Source organism: Cyprinodon tularosa, unplaced genomic scaffold (assembly GCF_016077235.1).
Source record: "Cyprinodon tularosa strain WSP-4 unplaced genomic scaffold, ASM1607723v1 ctg110, whole genome shotgun sequence".
NCBI lineage: Eukaryota > Metazoa > Chordata > Actinopteri > Cyprinodontiformes > Cyprinodontidae > Cyprinodon > Cyprinodon tularosa.
Window position 1 is genome coordinate 1,161,716 of NW_024037894.1, and position 19,055 is coordinate 1,180,770.

General features: G+C 43.3%; 1 protein-coding gene across 2 annotated transcripts in view; it reads left to right on the plus strand.

Moving 5' to 3' along the window:
• Positions 1-18,688, plus strand: part of npas2 (neuronal PAS domain protein 2) — a 47,639-nt gene extending 28,951 nt beyond the window's left edge. Inside the window, exons 10-22 of one of the 2 annotated variants that reach the window (XM_038297143.1) lie at positions 564-646; positions 739-845; positions 958-1,105; positions 1,183-1,267; positions 2,563-2,689; positions 3,750-3,847; positions 3,971-4,036; positions 5,609-5,773; positions 6,714-6,914; positions 8,750-8,931; positions 9,008-9,100; positions 9,176-9,380; positions 15,741-18,688. In XM_038297143.1, coding sequence (XP_038153071.1) covers positions 564-646; positions 739-845; positions 958-1,105; positions 1,183-1,267; positions 2,563-2,689; positions 3,750-3,847; positions 3,971-4,036; positions 5,609-5,773; positions 6,714-6,914; positions 8,750-8,931; positions 9,008-9,100; positions 9,176-9,380; positions 15,741-15,923 — 1,743 coding nt within the window. In that variant the 3' untranslated portion in view covers positions 15,924-18,688. Of the gene's footprint in view, positions 1-563; positions 647-738; positions 846-957; positions 1,106-1,182; positions 1,268-2,562; positions 2,690-3,749; positions 3,848-3,970; positions 4,037-5,605; positions 5,774-6,713; positions 6,915-8,749; positions 8,932-9,007; positions 9,101-9,175; positions 9,381-15,740 lie in introns of both variants that reach the window. The other variant, XM_038297134.1, reaches the window with a different exon arrangement.
• The last annotated feature ends 367 nt before the right edge of the window (positions 18,689-19,055 follow it).

Sequence of the window (19,055 nt, forward strand, 5' to 3'; positions counted from 1 at the left end):
ATATTTGGACGCTCATACACGGATGATGTTGTTTTATTTAGACAGTCACTGCCACAAAATAATGTTAATGAAGGAGAAAACGATCATTTAACTCTAAGACTGTTTTGATTCATCCAAATTGAAAGGTTTGCTTTATTTGTTGCATCTGACTCTGTTCTCATGCTCCCAGACCGCACAGCTTAAAGTCTTTCCTTTCAAACTCTTAAACCTTTTGCAGATCCCTCCTTTAACATTCCAGTTCCAAACTGGCCTCAGTTCTTCAGGCAGACTAAATATTCCAGTTCGAGGCCACAGCTGCTTTTAATCCACCAGTGGTGACGCACAGATATGGTCATGCAGTGCTTTAGTGCTGCCAAATGTATGATGCTGGACCAGCTCAGGCTGCCCTTTTTGGTAATAACCTTCATGCAGTGTCAGGAAACCTGCAAAACAAGAAGGTTTTGTGGGGGAAAAAAGTGGAACATCCAGGATGTTTTTGAGTCAGGAAAACGGCAGAGTTAAGGCTTTGCTGAGAAATCTGCAGAAACTGACGCCTCACCCCGTTCCTGTGCTCTCTGCTTCAGGATTTGTGTAACGTGGACGATCCTTGTGACGAATTCACGTCCAGACACAGCCTTGAATGGAAGTTCCTGTTCTTAGATCACAGGTGAGACATTGACATCCTCAGAAATACCAGAGCTCATTTTTATCCAGAACAAATGTCATCAGACTGGTTTCTCTTCCCCTTCTCTATTCCAGAGCGTCGCCGATCATCGGCTATTTACCCTTTGAGGTTCTGGGAACGTCGGGCTACGACTATTATCACGTGGATGACCTGGAGCTGATAGCCCAGTGTCACAAACAATGTAAGCAACCCAGCGCTGCCTCTTTATCACACATCCTCACCTCTTCAGCTCCTACAGGCTGGCTGATAAAACACGGGTCATCTGAACCTTTTGTGTTCCCTCTACTCCCCAGTGATGCAGTTTGGAAAAGGTAAATCCTGCTACTACCGTTTCCTGACCAAAGGCCAGCAGTGGATCTGGCTGCAGACTCATTACTTCATCACGTACCACCAGTGGAACTCCAAACCCGAGTTCATCGTCTGCACTCACACCGTCGTCAGGTGACCCTCATGCTCCTGTGGTCTGCTTCCTTGGTCATCGGAGAGAAAACCTGAATGTTTGTGTTTGTGTTGTTCAGTTACGCCGAGGTGCGAGCCGAGCGGAGGAGAGCGTTTGGTCTGGAGGATCTTTCTCCGCCGGAGATCGCCCCATCCTCCGTGAAGGTGAGAGTTAGGAACTCCTCTGCACAGGCAGCACCTTACACCTGTGTTTATTGCTCTGAGCATTTTGCACATCTTACACCACAAATTGGAGGGAGGTAAACCTGTGGAAGGAGTCTGGTCCTGCAGAACAAAACGAAACGGGCCAGGAGCGAGTTCCGGGCTCCAGTCATCATTCACACCGTCTTTAAGGAACTCTGTGTGACGCCTGCCAAACAGGAAGAGCACGTCAAGTTTAACTGGTGCATACAACCTGCTGTAGTGATCAGCTGGTGGGAGGGGTTAAGGCCATCAGTCGAATCATCCCCAAATTCTGCAGCTATTTTATTTTTGTGAACCGATTTTTGAAGCCAGTTTAGTTTTTTTCTGTCTCCATTCACACGATTAAATGGCTCAGCAATGAAAAATGTTACACAATTCTTAATTTAAACTAAAAAAGGAGCAGCGATGCTGGAGCATTTCATGATCTCAAGGCATAGCTGCTGAACGCACTAATAAATCAGAGAAAGAAGGAGGAGAAGAAGAAAAAAGGCTGATACGTCTAACCTGCTCCTTGAGGGTCAGCCTCCTCTGAAGATGGACAGATAATCAGCCGGACGATATCTATTAGCACGTTCATCCCTCCACCTGATATCTATTGTTAATTGTGTAACATTTGTTATCATTGTGTTATTTTAACATGTAAAGATCAGAGGTGTCAAAAGTATTGATGTTTATTACTCCAGTAGAAGTATAAATCCTACTGTTTAAAAAACTATTTTGTAGAAGTTAGAGGATCAACTTCAGCTTTTTATTCCAGTAAAAGTGTAAAAGTACCATTTTTTAAAACTTCCCCAAGTATAAAAGTAGAAGTAATGCAGGAAAAAATGTTAAGCACAGAATCTTTACTGCATTACCCTATTCAAGGAAAAACTTTTTTTACAATTCTGGATGATAACTTCCTTAGACTTAATTTTCTTAGTTTTATAACTAATGGTAACAGTTTCACATTCAACTTTGCATCATCTTAAAAAACTATTTATTTTGGTATGTGGTGAACAACAAGTTGGGGCAGCACCAACCACAATGAAATTAGTTGTCAGGAAGAAACAAATTATTTTGATGGTTTTTATTTCACCAAACGCTGCGTTGACTATATGCTGATGACAAACAAAAACACAATTTATTACCTTGAAAAGAAAGAACAGAGCGACATGATTGTGGTTGTAAAGATGTGACAAAGATGGAGGAGTATAAACCACTTTAACAGAAAATCAGTTCAGCCTCTGATTGGAGCGTGTTGTTCCCGCCCCTCCCAGGCTCAGGAGCTGTACTTGGACATCTGCTCCACTCTGGACGCCAAGAGGGACAGAAACGGCGGCGCTCGTTCGGTGTCGTCCCACAGCTCCAGGAAATCGTCCCACACCGCCCTCTCGGACTCTCTGTGTGAGTCATCCTCTTCTCTCTGACCCGTCAAGTCACTCGGACACAGATTCTCTTATTCTGATGTTAGTGCTGCTGAAAATTAGCCTAAAAACCATTTCTGATCAGGTGAGGCTGCTTTTAGGTTTTGGTTGCACTGGATCTCAGGAGCGAAGCAGAGGCGTCGCTGCTGCATCTTCATGAAGACGGCTCAGCAGCTGTCTCAGTTTCATAGCAGCATCCATTTCTAAAAGCAAACACAGTGTTGGCTTCCACAGCTTCTCCACTTCCTGGTTTAGGATCCTGGGCCTCAGCTGGTTTCCATAATTAGCTCTGGTTGGTCTGTTTGGATCCTGAATCAGGAGCTGTGATCTGAACAGAGGAGATGTGGTTTTCTAATGTTTTCACTTATGGTTTTTTCCCCACACTGCCCCCTAGAGGCGTCCAGAATATTGGGCAAAGAAGAGAAAAACCCAAAGGAGGATAAAACGTTCTACACGTCTCATTTCTGTGCAGAACGTAAATGAATCAGGGTTAAGGCTCTAGTTACGTATTAGATTATTTTACGGGTAAGGGTGGGCGTGCAGATGCCCGGCCATCTACACTGCAAGCTGCTGGCTTTAGAATAAAGGGAAACGCTCAGCAGTGGTTTGTCCAGTATATTTATAAAAAATAGTAATCCATCCATTGACCTCCTTAGAACGTCAGTAGACATGTTTCCATCATCCATGTTTTATGTCGTTTTAGAGGATCGCATTAGAAGAGCTTGATGGAAACATCAAAATTTAATCAACTTACTTATTTTCATAGCAAGCAGCTTTTTATGCCTGAATGGAGTAATTTGGATAAAATAAAAGGTCATTATGACTTTTATTTAGATATGATAATTCTCTAAGATGAAAGATTTATTTAACAAACAATGAATAGTATAAATCGACTGAGCTGGCATTTGGGGAAGACATTGATTCCTTCCCATTCTTAGCTTTGGTAGTGTTAAGATCAGAGACTGATTATACTTTATTACGATGTTTTTTTGTGTTTGTTCCTTTAGTTTGCAGGTCTAAATCTATGCTTCTCTTTGCAGCAGCAAACTCCTACACAGAGGCCTGCAAGCCATCATGGCCACCGGCCGCCGTCGGAACAGAGAAAACGCCGGGCAGACTCCAGCCTAGCGGCTCGAAGGTCAGCTGAGAACAAACATCTTCATCACATAGTCTGCTTCATTTACCCATGGAGATGAAGACAGTCAGCAGCAGCCTCCTTGGCCTGCTTCATCCTGAGCGTGTTTCTTTTGTCCCCCTGTAGATTTTGGCCCAGAGACAAAATTCCTTTGAAGTCGTTCCTCAAGAGAGCAGCAAGCACTCCGCCACGGTCAGTGTCTGGGCTTCCTCTCGGCTGCTTGTTTACAGGATCTGCCTGTTATGACTGTTGCTACCAGGCTGGTTTATTCCTCAGGCTGCTGATCTTCACTGCCTGCTGTGATTAAGGAGAAGATCTTTGTTTTGATTCTTTATTCCTCTATGGAGAAAACTGTCCCATTATTGTTCCAAGAACACTTTTTCTCAAAGGAAATACTGAGAAATAAAATTGTAAAACTTCTCAATCAAAAAAAAAAAAAAAGTTTAGCTTAACTTTATGGATTTGTTTCCCCAGTTTTTATTCATATTTATTTTTTGTTCAAATAGATATTTTTTTAATTAATACATTTTTTCCTGAATTTATAGTTTGAAATTTTCCTTTTTTAAATAAGACTGTTTCAGTTTTATGAACTTCCTTCTTTTAAAATCATTTCTTGGATCACATTCTCTCCACCTGCTCGCTCTCAACCATTGAACTGCTGTTGCTAAGTTCCAGCAGACCAATAGAAATTCATCTTTTCTCCTCAGTCCAGAAGAAAGCAAGAATGCAATACGCAAAAATCCTAAAAGGAGAAATAAAAGAAAAGTAGTTCCCACTGTGGGAACCTCTGGTCATCCTGATATTCTGATAATGCTACAGATTTTTTTTTTAGGCAGATTTTATCACTAGTATTAACAATAAAAACTGAGACAATAACAAATGTTACAGAAAACCAAAATAAACCTTTATTAACAAATTACCTGCTCCACATTAACAATGCGGAGCAGGTAGAGGGAGCGACATGATGCTAAGTCAGGGCTGCTGGATGAGCTGATTGGTGAGGCGAGGCACGTATCGACCAATGCTGATATAAGAAACAAAATATATCAGCCCCAAAATATCAGTCGTTCCACGTTACATCAGTCTAATTTCATTACATAAAGATGTTCAACTTTGCTGAAATCAAATCACCAGAAGAAGCAGCAGGAATTACTCAAAGTCTTATAGGAACCTAATATGGAGAAGAAAAAAATGCTAACATGACCCTGAAATATCATTGGGCTGATGTGGCGGTCTATCTCTACCCACCGGTACAGTAACTACTGGTTACCGTATTTTCTTCTGACCTCCAGATAACATAGCGATGCTTCATTGAAGTCAAAGGTCACTTTGTGCTCTGCTCTGTCTTGTCTCTGCTGGATGTTTGCATCTTGGGTTCATTAGGTATGCAGGTGAAGATCCAGGTCATAGTCATTCCAAAAAAGTGAAAAACAATCCACTGGACTTTGTCTTTCAAGTTTGAAGACGTTTTGCTTCCCATCCAGGAAGCTCTCTAAATTCAAAATCTCTGCATTAGTATTGAGTTCCACCTTTATAGAGTAGCCCAGCAAAGCCTTGTTATGGCTTAGAAAACATGCAAATCGAACTGGACGAACAGATTGTTTTAACCACCTGCATGGCGATGAAGATTGAGATGATAGCAGGAAGGAATCAACTTCATCAGGTTCATTAGAGATTCTAAGCTGACTGTCTGCCATAAAGTGCACCCTGCCTCTTGCCCCACTGCTTTTCTCACAGTATAACGGTTTTCTCCCCCTTCAGCAGCAGCAGCAGCAGTCTGTGTATCAGCTTCAGCAGCCTCAGCTCGGCGTGATGACCCAGCTGAAGGAGCAGCTGGAGGAGAGGACGCGCATCCTGCAGGCCGACATTAAGACGCAGCAGCAGGAGCTGTATGACATCAAGGAGAAGCTCCATCTCGCTAATCTGCAGGTAGGAAAAGAAATCTTAAACCCAGCCTGTTTGTTTCTGGAGAACCCAAACTGGAAAAAGATTTGACAGAGGACACCAACAGTGATAGATCTATGTTTGATAGATTCTGATTGGAGTAAAATCAGCCTGTTTCTAAATCCTCAGCAGTAATGAGCTTGTCTCCCTCTAGAGGCCAGTTTTGCTACTGCAGCCCAGACCACCATGCTGTTGTTTTAACTTTTAAGCATTTCAATTGACATATACCGGTAGTCTTAATCTAAATCCCGTGTGTCAAACTGAGGGCCTGCAGGCCAAACCCAGCCCCTTACAGCAACGTATGCATCCCTCAAGAGCCAACAAAGGCAACTAGGCAACAAGGACATACCCTGCCATAAAGTAGACAGATGTGTTCTTTTCAAAGTGGCAAGAACTGCTCAATATATGGAGGTATAAAAACACTATTTAGATAAATACATCCATATTTAATCACTTTTCATGTTGGAACCTGATATGGAGAAAAGAACCTGCTAATATGACTCAAACTTATCAGCCTTCCGATGCGTCGGGGTTCCTCTACCATCATCATCAGTAATCATTCGGGATATAGGGCTCATTTAAAAAGCCCTCCTCAGTTTCACTCACATTATGACCGTTTTTGTGTCAGAAAAATATGAAATATAATGTCAATAATGAAAATAATCACTTCTGCTGTTAACGCAAAATAATCCCTATTTTTTATTTTTGTTTTAACATTAAGCTATTTAATGATTTGTCTCTCTTTATTCTGCTTATGAACTGAAAGTGTATTTAGAATAATTACAGAAATGGGCCTGAATGGTTTAGTTTGTATAAAATTTGTAAATTTAACTTTAATTTTTTTTTTTTTTTTTTTTTTAGAAGGACTTATTTTTGATAAATGAGGACATGGAGAAACCAGCTGTTCCTGATGTTTGTGTTTTAGATGCTGTTACAGCAGCCGATTCACAGTGACTTAGGCCAGGCCCAGCAGCAGCAGCAGCAGAGCCCGGGAAGGCCGGCGCAGCAGAACCAGAACCAGTCTGGTGTCATCAGGCAGCCATCAGGCCAACAGAAAGCGTCAACCTGCGGGGCTCACAGCTCACCTACGCTCCCTCTGAGAGAAAACGCCTCTTCGTCCTCACAGGTTTAGTAAAACCCGCCGGAAAGATGATGATGATGATGTCGTTTTACTATAATAGAGAATATTTCCATTCTTCATTAGCAGCTAATTACGTCTCATTACAAACTCACCAATCATGCTGCGTTCACACCGGACGCAGCAGGCGCAACAGAAGCAGCGAGTTTACATGCAAAGTCAATGGTTGACGCGCGTCAAGGCGCAGCAAAAGGTCCCGCGGCGCGTTTTGAGCAGCAGGCGCAGCACGTCTGAGCAGCTGAAACAGCGCGTCGGGCGCGTTAAAGCATCTGACGTGCGTGACGCGCCGCAAACGCGCTGCTGCTCCAGATGGAAAAATTTAATTTTTGCTGCTCAACGCGCCGCGTCAACCAATCAGAGAAGCTGATCTGGGAGCTGGCAGGGAGAGAGACACAGTGCTGATGATACAGATCGCTATGATCACTCCTCTGAAACAGTTTATTGATGCCTAAATTAACTTAAAATGGAGAAATCTGCCGGCAGAATATGTTCCCTTTTATTATTCTGGTGCCTGCAGTTCGGATTATTTAGATGAAAAACACCTACCAGCTGCCGCGGTGAACCGCGAGGAGGCGACCCGGCCAGAGGCTGCTGTTGAAGGGATTCCTACTGTCGGCGCACCGCTGGTATGTGGGGGTCTGAGCGGCTCCGACAGAAATAATACTGGGAGGCAGGATTGTAATCTGGATGAACTGACTGCATTGATTAAGTTTTCAGGTGGATTTTCTCACTTTAAAACATATTAAAACTACTTTATTCCCACTGATCACAGCAAATATAGCTGCAAGGCAGAGAAAGGATAGTGAAGCTCCGCCAAACGCGCGTCAGACACACTTTTGGACCGTGCAGCCAGAGCAGCAAAGCTGCTTCAGCCGCGCGTCAGAACTAACTGGTACAAGCAGCAAAAATGAAGCAGCAGACGCGATTTTGCTCTTGCTGCGTCCGGTGTGAACGTAGCATCAGACACGCCCTGCCCCATTAAGGCTCTAATTAGCATTCCTATTTATATAAAGAAAGTTACACAAGAACGTTTGTTCTCAACTTTCTGGATATTTTCTAACAATAAGTTTTATCCAGTCCAAGTTATTTTTGTCTCTGATGTGATGAGGATTTCAGATATTGAAGGGGAACACCATTTTTTTTTTTTATTGGACCCTTGATTTTATGTTCTTACGTCATGTTCCACTCACCCATGTTAGTTTTTTGTTATTTGGAGCCGTTCTGAAGATATTCCATTAGGTTATATCCAAGTAACGTCTTCCTATGGGCAACGACTTGAAGGCACAAACTAAACTGTTCATAATTTATTCTTTATGGTACGCCAGCATTCATAACATGTAGGTGAATCACTGTCCCCCAGACATCCGCGGTTATATTTTTTATATTTATATATATTTTTTAAAACAAAGCGGAGTGTGTGTGACGTCATCTACGCGGGGCGGCTATTATTCCTTCATCCTGTCCGCTGAACTGCTGCTAGTTTTACTCACATGCCTGGAAGATGTCTAGTGCTACTACCACAGATGATCTCGCTCTGCAAATTGAATTGAACGAATAGAAGGGGTAGAGCGTAGCCGCCTGTGGCCCGGGCTGCCTGTCACAACTTCAGTCCGGCGCACGGATGACGTCATACACACTTCAGTGAATCGGTGCTTTAGAAACAGTGTATTGGCCAGTAGATTTGCACTGCTGATCTGTGGTGCTTACACTGATGGGAAGAAGGACCATTTAAATGATGATGTTGGTTCTTTTACACCAAACGACTGATTAGGAGACGCTTTTCGCCGTTTGTCCAGCTTACCTCTACCTGGTCTGTGCCTCAGGTTCAGCAGTGGATTGCCCGCAGCAGACCAACCCAGACGGTGAGTCTACCGATGCAGACCAACACCAGCCTGACGACGCCCTTCTACAGCAACCCCATGATGTTCTCCCAGACAAACACCAGGCCTCAGCAGGACCCGAACCAAAGACAGACGGATCAGCTCAGCCATGACGGACAGTTACGGTCAGACGCCTGAAAGATGGTCTCTTTTACCTTGCCGGGTTCTGGTGTCGGTTCTAAAGCGGTTTCTCTCCTGCAGGATGCTCCTCAAGCAGCCCATGCAGACTGTGGTTCCTACAAGCAGCAGCGCCTCCCAGCCTTCCCAGTGCAACATGGGAATCTCCCAAACTCTGTGAGCAGCCAGACCGCAGCTACTGCTTGGTGTCTGTTGGTTCTGCAGCTGAGCTCCTCTCTGCTCTCCTTACAGGTACAGCTTGGACCAGCCCATCACCTCCTTCACCATGCAGCAGGTCAACTGTAACGCCGTGCTCGTCCCCTCCCCCGTCTTCACCTCACCCATCATGATCCCACACAACAGCTTCATCTCGCATCAGGCCCAGTCGGCCTACCACAGCCAGCCGCAGGCCTCCCAGCACTCTGTGCAGCAGCTGCAGGCCCAGCAGTTCTTTCAGGTGAGAACCCCCACAGCTCCTACATGTGATCGATGGCGGCGGCGCCGCAGCAACATAAGAGCCTCCACGTCTGCATGCTAAAATGATATGAAGCATCGGATGTAGCAGCGGATGTGTGCACTTATTCTAATTAGCTGCAGAGTTTATTTTGAAAAACCAACCCACCACCTTCTGTCTTACCATGGAGCTGGTTAGCATATGAAGCTAACTGGTAGCTACAGGTCGCTGCTCTGCTGTGAAGGAAAACTGGAGGGGACAGTCCAGTGATGAAAACTTTGTGACTTTATCGTTTTATATGGAGACTTTTTAGACCCTGTAGTGACTTAAAAAAGGAACCAGAGACAAATCCAGCGACTTTTCACTTTTGTTTTTTGTAAGTTTAGCAGTTCCAGATGAAAGCAGACATCTTTCTACCGCTAAGCTTGGTTTATACTCACCACGTCAGACAGGGCGCGAAGGTGCGCGCCCCAAAAAGTGACGCAAGTCCCCGCCCACAAGCGCAGACCGCGCCAGCCTCGTTCCAAATTGGAGGTTATAAAGTAGTTTGCCTTTACTGACATCAAATGGTGCAGAAGGTCAATGTGGAACAGTTTGGAAAATATAGAGTTCCTGTTTATTCAGTGACTAAAATCAGCGAAAACAGGGGAGAGTTTATCGTCCAGGATGGTGGTAAAAACAAGGATTTAGTTTCTGTTTCCATCACATAGGATATAAAGTCTGAAACAACTATCCATAGTATACAGTGCATTCAGCTTTAATTAGTGAAACAACGCAGTTTTTTAAATATCTGTTATTTTAAAATAACAAAGAGGTACATATGGGCTTCACTGGGATGTTTCCTGGTTTCCCTATCATCACGTCTCTCTGTGTGCAGCAGGTAAACCTACCATTTTATTTCACAGTGTATTTCTGTGTAGCACACCTATCATTCTTCAATCATCATCAGTTCTTAAATGAAGAAAACTGTGTTCGGACATTTTCACTCTGTGTTTTTGGCGAGTACTGCACCTACATCCATGTCAACTATAAAAGGGTACAGCATTTCTATGGTCTCGCGCACAGACCGGCGAGATTACCCAAATGCGCAAGTAGATTTCGGCCATTACTGTCTGACAGGGAGCTCAGAGCTCCTCCTGCGGTCAGAGCAGAGAGCAGACCTGCCCCATTTCCCCTCAGCATATAAAAAACATGAGCAAAGCTACTCAATCTGCCCTGGATTACAAAGCAGGATATAAATATCATGGAAGCAGTTTTTAATCTGGTCTCCTTTTTTCTTTAAAACTATTGGACTAAAAGAGTGACCTGATTCCCACACGACGTGGATCACTCGTCTTGTCAGACTCAATGTCTGTTTGGAAAATCAAAATTACAATACTGATACTCAAACAGAGACATTTAAAGTGTGATGTCAGGATGCAGGACAGATTCAGGCTTCGTCAGCTGGAGCAGATCTGCTCTGTTTCAGGCCCCGTCCACACGAAGTCAAAACGAACACGAAACGCTGATATTTTCCAAAACGTTTGCCGTAAAGACGGAGACGTAAAATAAATGTGAGCGTCCACACGAATGCATGAAAACGCTGTAAAATGTATGCCAGGCCTGTAAGTGGCGCTGTGGTGCCAAAGCAAAAATAAGCGACGAAATGTTGGGCATGCGCACTAATATTTATACATGGTTGCCCTGCGGGTCCATTTTCGTGATTAAGTCAAATTCAGGTGTTGAACTATGTGGTCGATATTGCTCTGTTCTTCCTGGAGATATTCCAGAAGAAGAAGATTCTGTTGTAAGCCCGACAGCAGGGTGAGTAGCATTAGCAGCAACGGCGCCATTGTTGTTGTGATACTGTGTCGCACATGCGTGTTTAGAGGCGACGCTATGACGCATGCGTGTAAAAAAAAAAAATGCGGTTAGAGCGTAAAGATTCAAACGCGAAAACGGCGTTTCGAAATCTTCCCACTCTGAAGCCTGAATAAAAAAAAGATCGTTTACAGACCCCCGAAACGCCGGCTTCGTGTGGATGAGAGGCTGGTTTGGTTAAAAATTTGTGCGTTTAGGCCAGGGTTCGGCTTCGTGTGGACGGGGCCTTAGAGACAGGAGCTGAGAGCTGTGGACGGACCGGTCCGTCCACATTCCAGCCCCTACCTGTGGTCATGAGACACGAGAGCAAAGATCACAGATACAAACCAGTAGGGTGGCTGAGCTCCAGCTGGGAGGGTGGAGGAGGAGCCTAGACGTTCTCTGCTGCTCCTCATGGAGGCAAGACTGCAGGAGCAGGCCCCGCCATTTTTAGTTTTCCTGCAAAACTTCCACTGTTTTACTAGACTTCATTGGAGCTACAGACTATCAAGCAAACAAAGAACAGCGTCAGGGGTCATTTATGTTAACATTTTTGAAATTAAAGTAATCAAAACTTTACCTTAAGTTTTAAAATTTGATAATCAAGTGAAAAGGTTCTGATGCAGATGGACAGCAGGTCTGTTTTAGTTGGACTACGCAGCAATTCAGCAACAATTTCATGGGTCTAACAGGAAGAGAGATGTTTTTACAAAGTAAAACACATCTGCTGCAGCATGCCATCTTTACTGATGGCTTTATGAGATTTTAAAATTCCTTTAGAATCATATTTCATTAAGCGTAGTCTTAAAATGCACATATCATCACCATAATAGTTAAAACTCATAACATTTCCTGTTATAACGTTTTAAATGTTTGAATTTATGCAGAAAATAAACATTGAAAAATACACTCGTGCAAAACAATAACACAGCTTCAGCCTCTTCAGAGGGGCTGTCAACACCGTGGATCTGTGTTTAACTTAATGTTGAACAAATGCTCAACAAATTAAAAGCACTCAAACCGGAAGTTATTTACAACATGAAAGAAAAATGAGCACAAAATCAATGACATAAAATACATTATATTTCGTTGTAATAAAATACAAATATACATCCAATTTGAGGGAAAATGCTAAATAAAATCTGTTAATCGTATTGGAGTCATACAGGAGGCAGGGAAATGAGCAATACATAAAACGCTTTAAAAAACAGAACCTTACCAATGCTAGGAGTTCAGGGGGACAGAAAACGGATATAATAGTGATCCTGTTATAAAAATCATATAAACTGTCCCACCGCCTGTATTGCTGCGTACATCCCATCATTTTTTTTTTTTTTTTTATATCTGCATTGGTTTAACAGCAGGCTGGTCATGAAGTCGGGCTTTGCCTTGTAGCTTTTCCAGCTGATTGGTTTCTTTACTTTTTCTATCCATCCCATCCAGTCAAATGTGGGACATTAGCTGCACCGTTTAAATGCGTAAAATATCCATGATCGGATCTAAATCTCGGTTGATTGGAAGTTCAAAATCTCTGTTTCCATGGAAACTAAATATAATTATCCGATCTCGTGTGTGTATCCATGTTCCAAACGTTTGATCAGATGGAATAATTTGATGCACTGATCTATCTAGTTTTCTTGAAACACCTCAGTAGTAGAAGAGGCCCCTGTGTTGTAAACAAGGACATGCGGGTCCTTTCCTCCTCAGCTTTAGCTCCTCTCTGTGTCTGACCCTCACATTTTACTTTCTTCGGTTCTTCACTCGTCTTCATGTAGATTTTGCCATGATGGACATTGGACACATCTTTGTATCCATCCTTTTGTTTTTGATGGTCATTTTGGCAAAGGGCTCAGCGGCAACTTATGCTAACACTCCTTAGCTATAGTGGTAACTTATGCTAACAGTCCTTAGCTGCAGTGACAACTTATGCTAATGGACATTGGACACATCTATGTATCCATCCTTTTGTTTTTGATGGTCATTTTGGCAAAGGGCTCAGCGGCAACTTATGCTAACACTCCTTAGCTATAGTGGTAACTTATGCTAAAGCTTCTTAGCTGCAGGGGCAACTTATGCTAATGGACATTGGACACATCTTTGTATCCATCCTTTTATTTTTGATGGTCATTTTGGCAAAGGGCTCAGCGGCAAATTATGCTAACACTCTTTGGCTATAGTGGTAACTTATGCTAACGCTTCTTAGCTGCAGCGGTAACTTATGCTAACAGTCCTTAGCTGCAGCGGCAACTTATACTAATGCTCCTTAGCTGCAGCAGTAACTTATGCTAACACTCTTTAGCTATAATGGTAACTTATGCTAACACTCGTTAGCTATAGTGGTAACTTATGCTAACACTTCTTAGCTGCAGCGGTAACTTATGCTAACGCTCCCTATCTACAGCGGTAACTTATGCTAACGCTCCTTAGCTGCAGCGGTAACTTATGCTAACACTCCCTATCTACAGCGGTAACTTATGCTAACGCTTCCTATCTACAGCGGTAACTTATGCTAACGCTCCTTAGCTACAGTGGTAACTTATGCTAATGCTCCCTATCTACAGTGGTAACTTATGCTAATGCTCCCTATCTACAGTGGTAACTTATGCTAACGCTCCCTATCTACAGCAGTAACTTATGCTAACGCTCCCTATCTACAGCGGTAACTTATGCTAACGCTCCTTAGCTATAGTGGTAACTTATGCTAATGCTCCCTATCTACAGCGGTAACTTATGCTAACGCTCCCTATCTACAGCGGTAACTTATGCTAACGCTCCCTATCTACAATGGTAACTTATGCTAACGCTCCCTATCTACAGCGGTAACTTATGCTAACGCTCCCTATCTACAGCAGTAACTTATGCTAACGCTCCCTAGCTAGAGCGGAAACTTATGCTAACGCTCCCTATCTACAGCGGTAACTTATGCTAACGCTCCCTATCTACAGCGGTAACTTATGCTAACACTCCCTATCTACAGCGGTAACTTATGCTAACGCTCCCTATCTACAGCAGTAACTTATACTTAAAGGTACACTATGCAACCGGTGTTGATTTTCCAGCGAGGCCCCCCCCCCAGAGGGCGAAAGTAAAAGTGCACTGTCGTAAATATGCACAGCTGTTCTCCTTGTTTCTCCGTCAAGCCAGGTGCGGTTGTTTTGAGCTTAGCAGACAGGCGAACGCAACGAATGACTAATGCTGCGTTCACACCGGACGCAGCTGGCGCGACAGAAGCAGCGAGTTTGCATGCAAAGTCAATGGTTGATGCGCGTCAAGGCGCAGCAAAAGGTCCCGCGGCGCGTTTTGAGCAGCAGGCGCAGCGTGTCTGAGCAGCTGAAGCAGCGCGTCGGGCGTTTAATCATCTGACGCAGGTAGAGAGACACAGCGCTGATGATCAGAGGCTATGATCACTCCTCTTAAACAGTTTATTGACGCCTAAATTAACTTAAAATGCAGAAATCTGCCAGCAGAATATGTTCGCTTTTATTATCCTGCTGCCTGCAGTTTGGATTATTTAGATGAAAAACACCTACCAGCTGCCGCGGTGAACCACGAGGAGGCGACCCGGCCAGAGGCTGCTGATGAAGGGATTCCTACTGTCGGCGCACCGCTGGTATGTGGGGGTCTGAGCGGCTCCGACAGAAAAAATATTGAAGGCAGGGGGATAATCTGAATGGACTGACGGCACTGATTACGTTTTCAGGTGTATTTTCTCACTTAAACACATATTAAAACTACTTTATTCCCACTGATCACAGCAAATATAGCTGCAAGGCAGAGAAAGGATAGTGAAGCTCCGCCCAACGCGCGTCAGACACACTTTTGCACCGCGCAGCCAGAGCAGCAAAGCTGCTTCAGCCGCGCGTCAGAACTAACTGGTACAAGCAGCAAAAATGAAGCAGCAGACGCGATTTTGCTGTGTCCGGTGTGAACGTAGCATAACTGCACAAAGATCGCCACTGTGCTAGCAACGAACATGCTTTTAACTGGGGCATGTAGCAGTTCTCGCCGTAAAGCAAGACTGACTCTCGCGAGACTTCTGAGCCTGTGGGTGCGGGTCGGTGCTCCTGCAATTGCAAGTGCGGTATTTCCCCCACAGACCACCAGGGCGGCCGAGAATACCTTTGTTCAACCTGAAATGACTCATTTAATCATCCAAAACGTTATGGAACACATTAATTAACTGAAAAATGTTGCATAGTGTGCCTTTTAACGCTCCCTATCTACAGCGGTAACTTATGCTAACGCTCCCTATCTACAGCGGTAAGTTATGCTAACGCTGCAGTAGTACCAGGCAGGATGGCAAGTTCATCCACACATTACATTTAGAGCCACCTCTTCCACCGAGGAGGACCAGGAGCATCAAAGTAAATTGGGGGTCGTTAAACTTTTTAAATGTTTTTCCGTATTAAGGATGAAATCCACCTTTTCTCAATCTATCTGGTAAAATCCCAGTAAATCATGTTTGAATGGTTTCAAAGGTCACTCATCTCCATATATGGTCAAACATCCTCTTTGTTTTCACAGATAAATCAGGGTCTGGTTCACGGCGGTTCTGCTCCAACTTTCCTCCACGCCACCAACATCCCACAGCAAAGCACCATGGGATACATTCAGCAGCCACCACAGCAGCAACGGCAGTACCAACATTCCCAGAACCAGAACCAGCCAGGCAGTGTTTCAGACTTCAGGGACATGCTGACCCGATAGCACTGAGGACTGGATCGCAGCGCCAAGGATCTGCCTCTCTGGCGCCGCTCTGTTGGCGGCGGCCAAAACCTCCTAAATCAGGGGGCGGCATGCCCGACGCCGACCCGGAACCACCCGCAGGATCCGAAGACAATCTGAGGGGTCGGGTCTCTGTTGGGGCCAAAAGGGCTGCAGCGGGTGCACAATCAGAACCGTGACCCGGACCTGTGGAGGTTTCCTTCTAGAAAGTTCTCATTCAGCTGTTTGCACTTTGACCCCAGAAGTAGAATATTTATTTATTTTGGACCTAAGATGATCCGTTTTGCTCTCAAGCTGCTCCCACCTAGAATCTCTCTGTTTAGGGCGGGTCCAGCTCTGCAGAACAGAACTGTTCTGGAACCAGAGGAGCAGCGGAGCTGGACTGGACCTCAGAAACCCGGAGTCCGGACCCGGTGTCAGCCTGCAGAGAGGCGGAGGAATCGTGCCTTCAACCATAAAGACGGCTTTAAAATCCAGCTCAGGTCCGTTTGGATCATCAGAGGTTTATTTTCATAACAGAGAAGATTGTTCTGAAAACAGGAAACGTGTAGATTTTCTCCTGCAGACGTTCTTCCTGGTTGCAGTTCCCGGCTAATCGCTGCAAGAGCATCGTTCCGACAGAAATGTGGAAAAAAACCTTAAAATGAAATCAAGCTGCAAATAATGATTATTCTGATCATCGGTTAATGATCAAAAAGGAAAAAGAACATTTATGTTAGAATTTAAACCAGCTGAAACTAAATATTCCCACTTGAGGATTTCTGAACAAAAACCTTTTTATCTTAAATGCAAAATGTTTTTCATTCTGGTGTAAGTGCTGCTCTGAGTGGGTCCCTCTGTCAGCTGCAGTTAATGATTAATCGATTAAATCAATTGATAGGTTAGTTGACTATTATATTAAAAATCGGTTAATTTGGTTCATTGTTTGATCCTTAAAATAACCTTAAATTCAGAAGCACTTTAATGAGAAACGAACCCAAACCTTTAATTTAATCAGATACCTGAAAACCAGGAGAAACGGAGCGACAGAAAAATACAGAATCTTTAAAGTGGAAGAAGCTCAGCATGAGGAGTTCAACCGGTCGAAACCAGTTCTCATAAAAACAAACTAACAATGATTTTATTTTAAGGCTTTTTTCCCGAAGCTTTGAACAGATTTTGGACAGCTGTCCGTCTGACCCACAAACAACCAGATCAGATTTTATTCACTGAAAACACAGAAGTGTATTTGAAGGTTTCCATGGAAACGGCTGGCTCTCCTCCTTCCTGAGCAACACGACTTTACCTCAGAAAGTTGGAGGAGCAGAATCTGATGGGTTAGGCTGGATTACAGTGGAACCTGAGATAATCCAGAGGACGGTTAACAGATTGGGGCGAGGCGTTTTAGTCTGTCTATATGGAGACAATGTTGTTCCAGTATTATTGAGGGCAAAGAACAAAAAAGAAATTTAAATAAAATGTTTTAAAATATTTTTTTAATTAAAGATAAACTTTAAAGAGTAACTCATATGTTATATGTTACAGTTTTCTAATTTTATCTTAAATATAAATTTTTCAGATAAAAAAAAAAAAAAGCTGAATTATTAGTTTTCTACAGATTTCACCCTCTGCATCTCTGTGTGGTCTGAGAACACAGCAATAGAAATTAGCCACGAGAAATAAAATTTGGAAAAACGTTTGAGAAAAATAACATTGTGAAAACATAATCCAAAAAAATTAAAATCAGAAAAGAACTTCGAAATACTAACATTTGGAAAGTAAACTCATAAAAATAAAATAACATGGGGGAAAAACAAAACAAAATTAGGATCATAAATCTGGAAGAAATATATATAATCTGAAAAAAATGACCAACCCTATAAAAACTCTGGCAGATCTTTTACACCTTACTAATTAATCTTTTGTCTTTTACTATTGAGAAGTGTTTTAAATTTCCTTTCTTAAACATTTGCATGATGTTAACTATCACTAATAGTGGAGCAACTTTCTCCCCATAGCCTCACAATGACAATCAGCAGAAACGCAGCGACTTCAGCCCCCAGAAAGCGCCAGCGTCTCTGAGCTCACGCTGGGTTGAGACGCAGCTTGCTCTGCGTGGACATTCAGGCCGTTTTTACACTTTTGTATGTGCAATGTGGATGGAAGGAGCCGGGTCGTTCTCGGGTCCGAACAGCTGTAGATAGAGGCGTACCGCCAGCTGGTCTTATTTATATGGAGTTATTTTTGTAACATTCCCAGGACTCGTCCTCTAAATGGGAGGATAGCAAGGAAGGCACGGTGCACAGGGTTTGGACCGAACCGAGCCGTGAAAAGAGATTAAAGCAGGAAGCTGGATCTCAGCTGCAGTTATTCAGTCATTTAACACTTAGAGATTCTAGAAGAAAAAGTGCAATTGTGTAAAATCACAAAGTTTGTTTTATTTATGTGGCTGGAGCCCCCCACCCCCATGAAGATCCAGCTGAAGCGGTGCCATAGATGTCTGTGTTTCTGTTCTGACAGATCAGTGTTCAATAGAATTTCATTTAAAAGGTTATATAGAGTTCAGTTGTTTAATTCTGGCCAAAAACGAAAACTAAAAGAAGGAAGCAGCACAGAAATGTTTCGGTTGAAAGAAAACCATGACGCTGCTGACCTGAGGAAGCCAAGGCATATTGTTGGAAAGTTAAGTGGAAGGAAAAAAATTTGATGGAAACAAGCAGCCTTTGGGATGACAGACTGAGTGTAAAGCCTCCACACACACATTAAAAACAACTTTATTAATACAAAATCTCGTTATTATGAAGCCAAATAGTTGTTCTTTTTAATCTGCTGTAAGCCATAATCCAACAATTTTCAACCTTTGATGCGCTGATGATGGTAGGAACCTCCTAGCTAAAAATCGTAGCTCAAAATTTAGAACATCTGCTTCTGGGGAAAACGGTTCATCCACAGATCAGAGTTTGGTTTTGTTTGCCTTTCAGAATCGTTGGGTTCGTCATGATCCTGATGAAGGGTGTAAACATGAGTTTTTTAGTTGATGATGATGATGGCTGCTCCTCCTGTTCTCGACCGTTTGGGTTTATTTTTCCACGTTTGTGAGTTAGGTCACTTCTAGGTGAACTTTTCTGTTTTCCA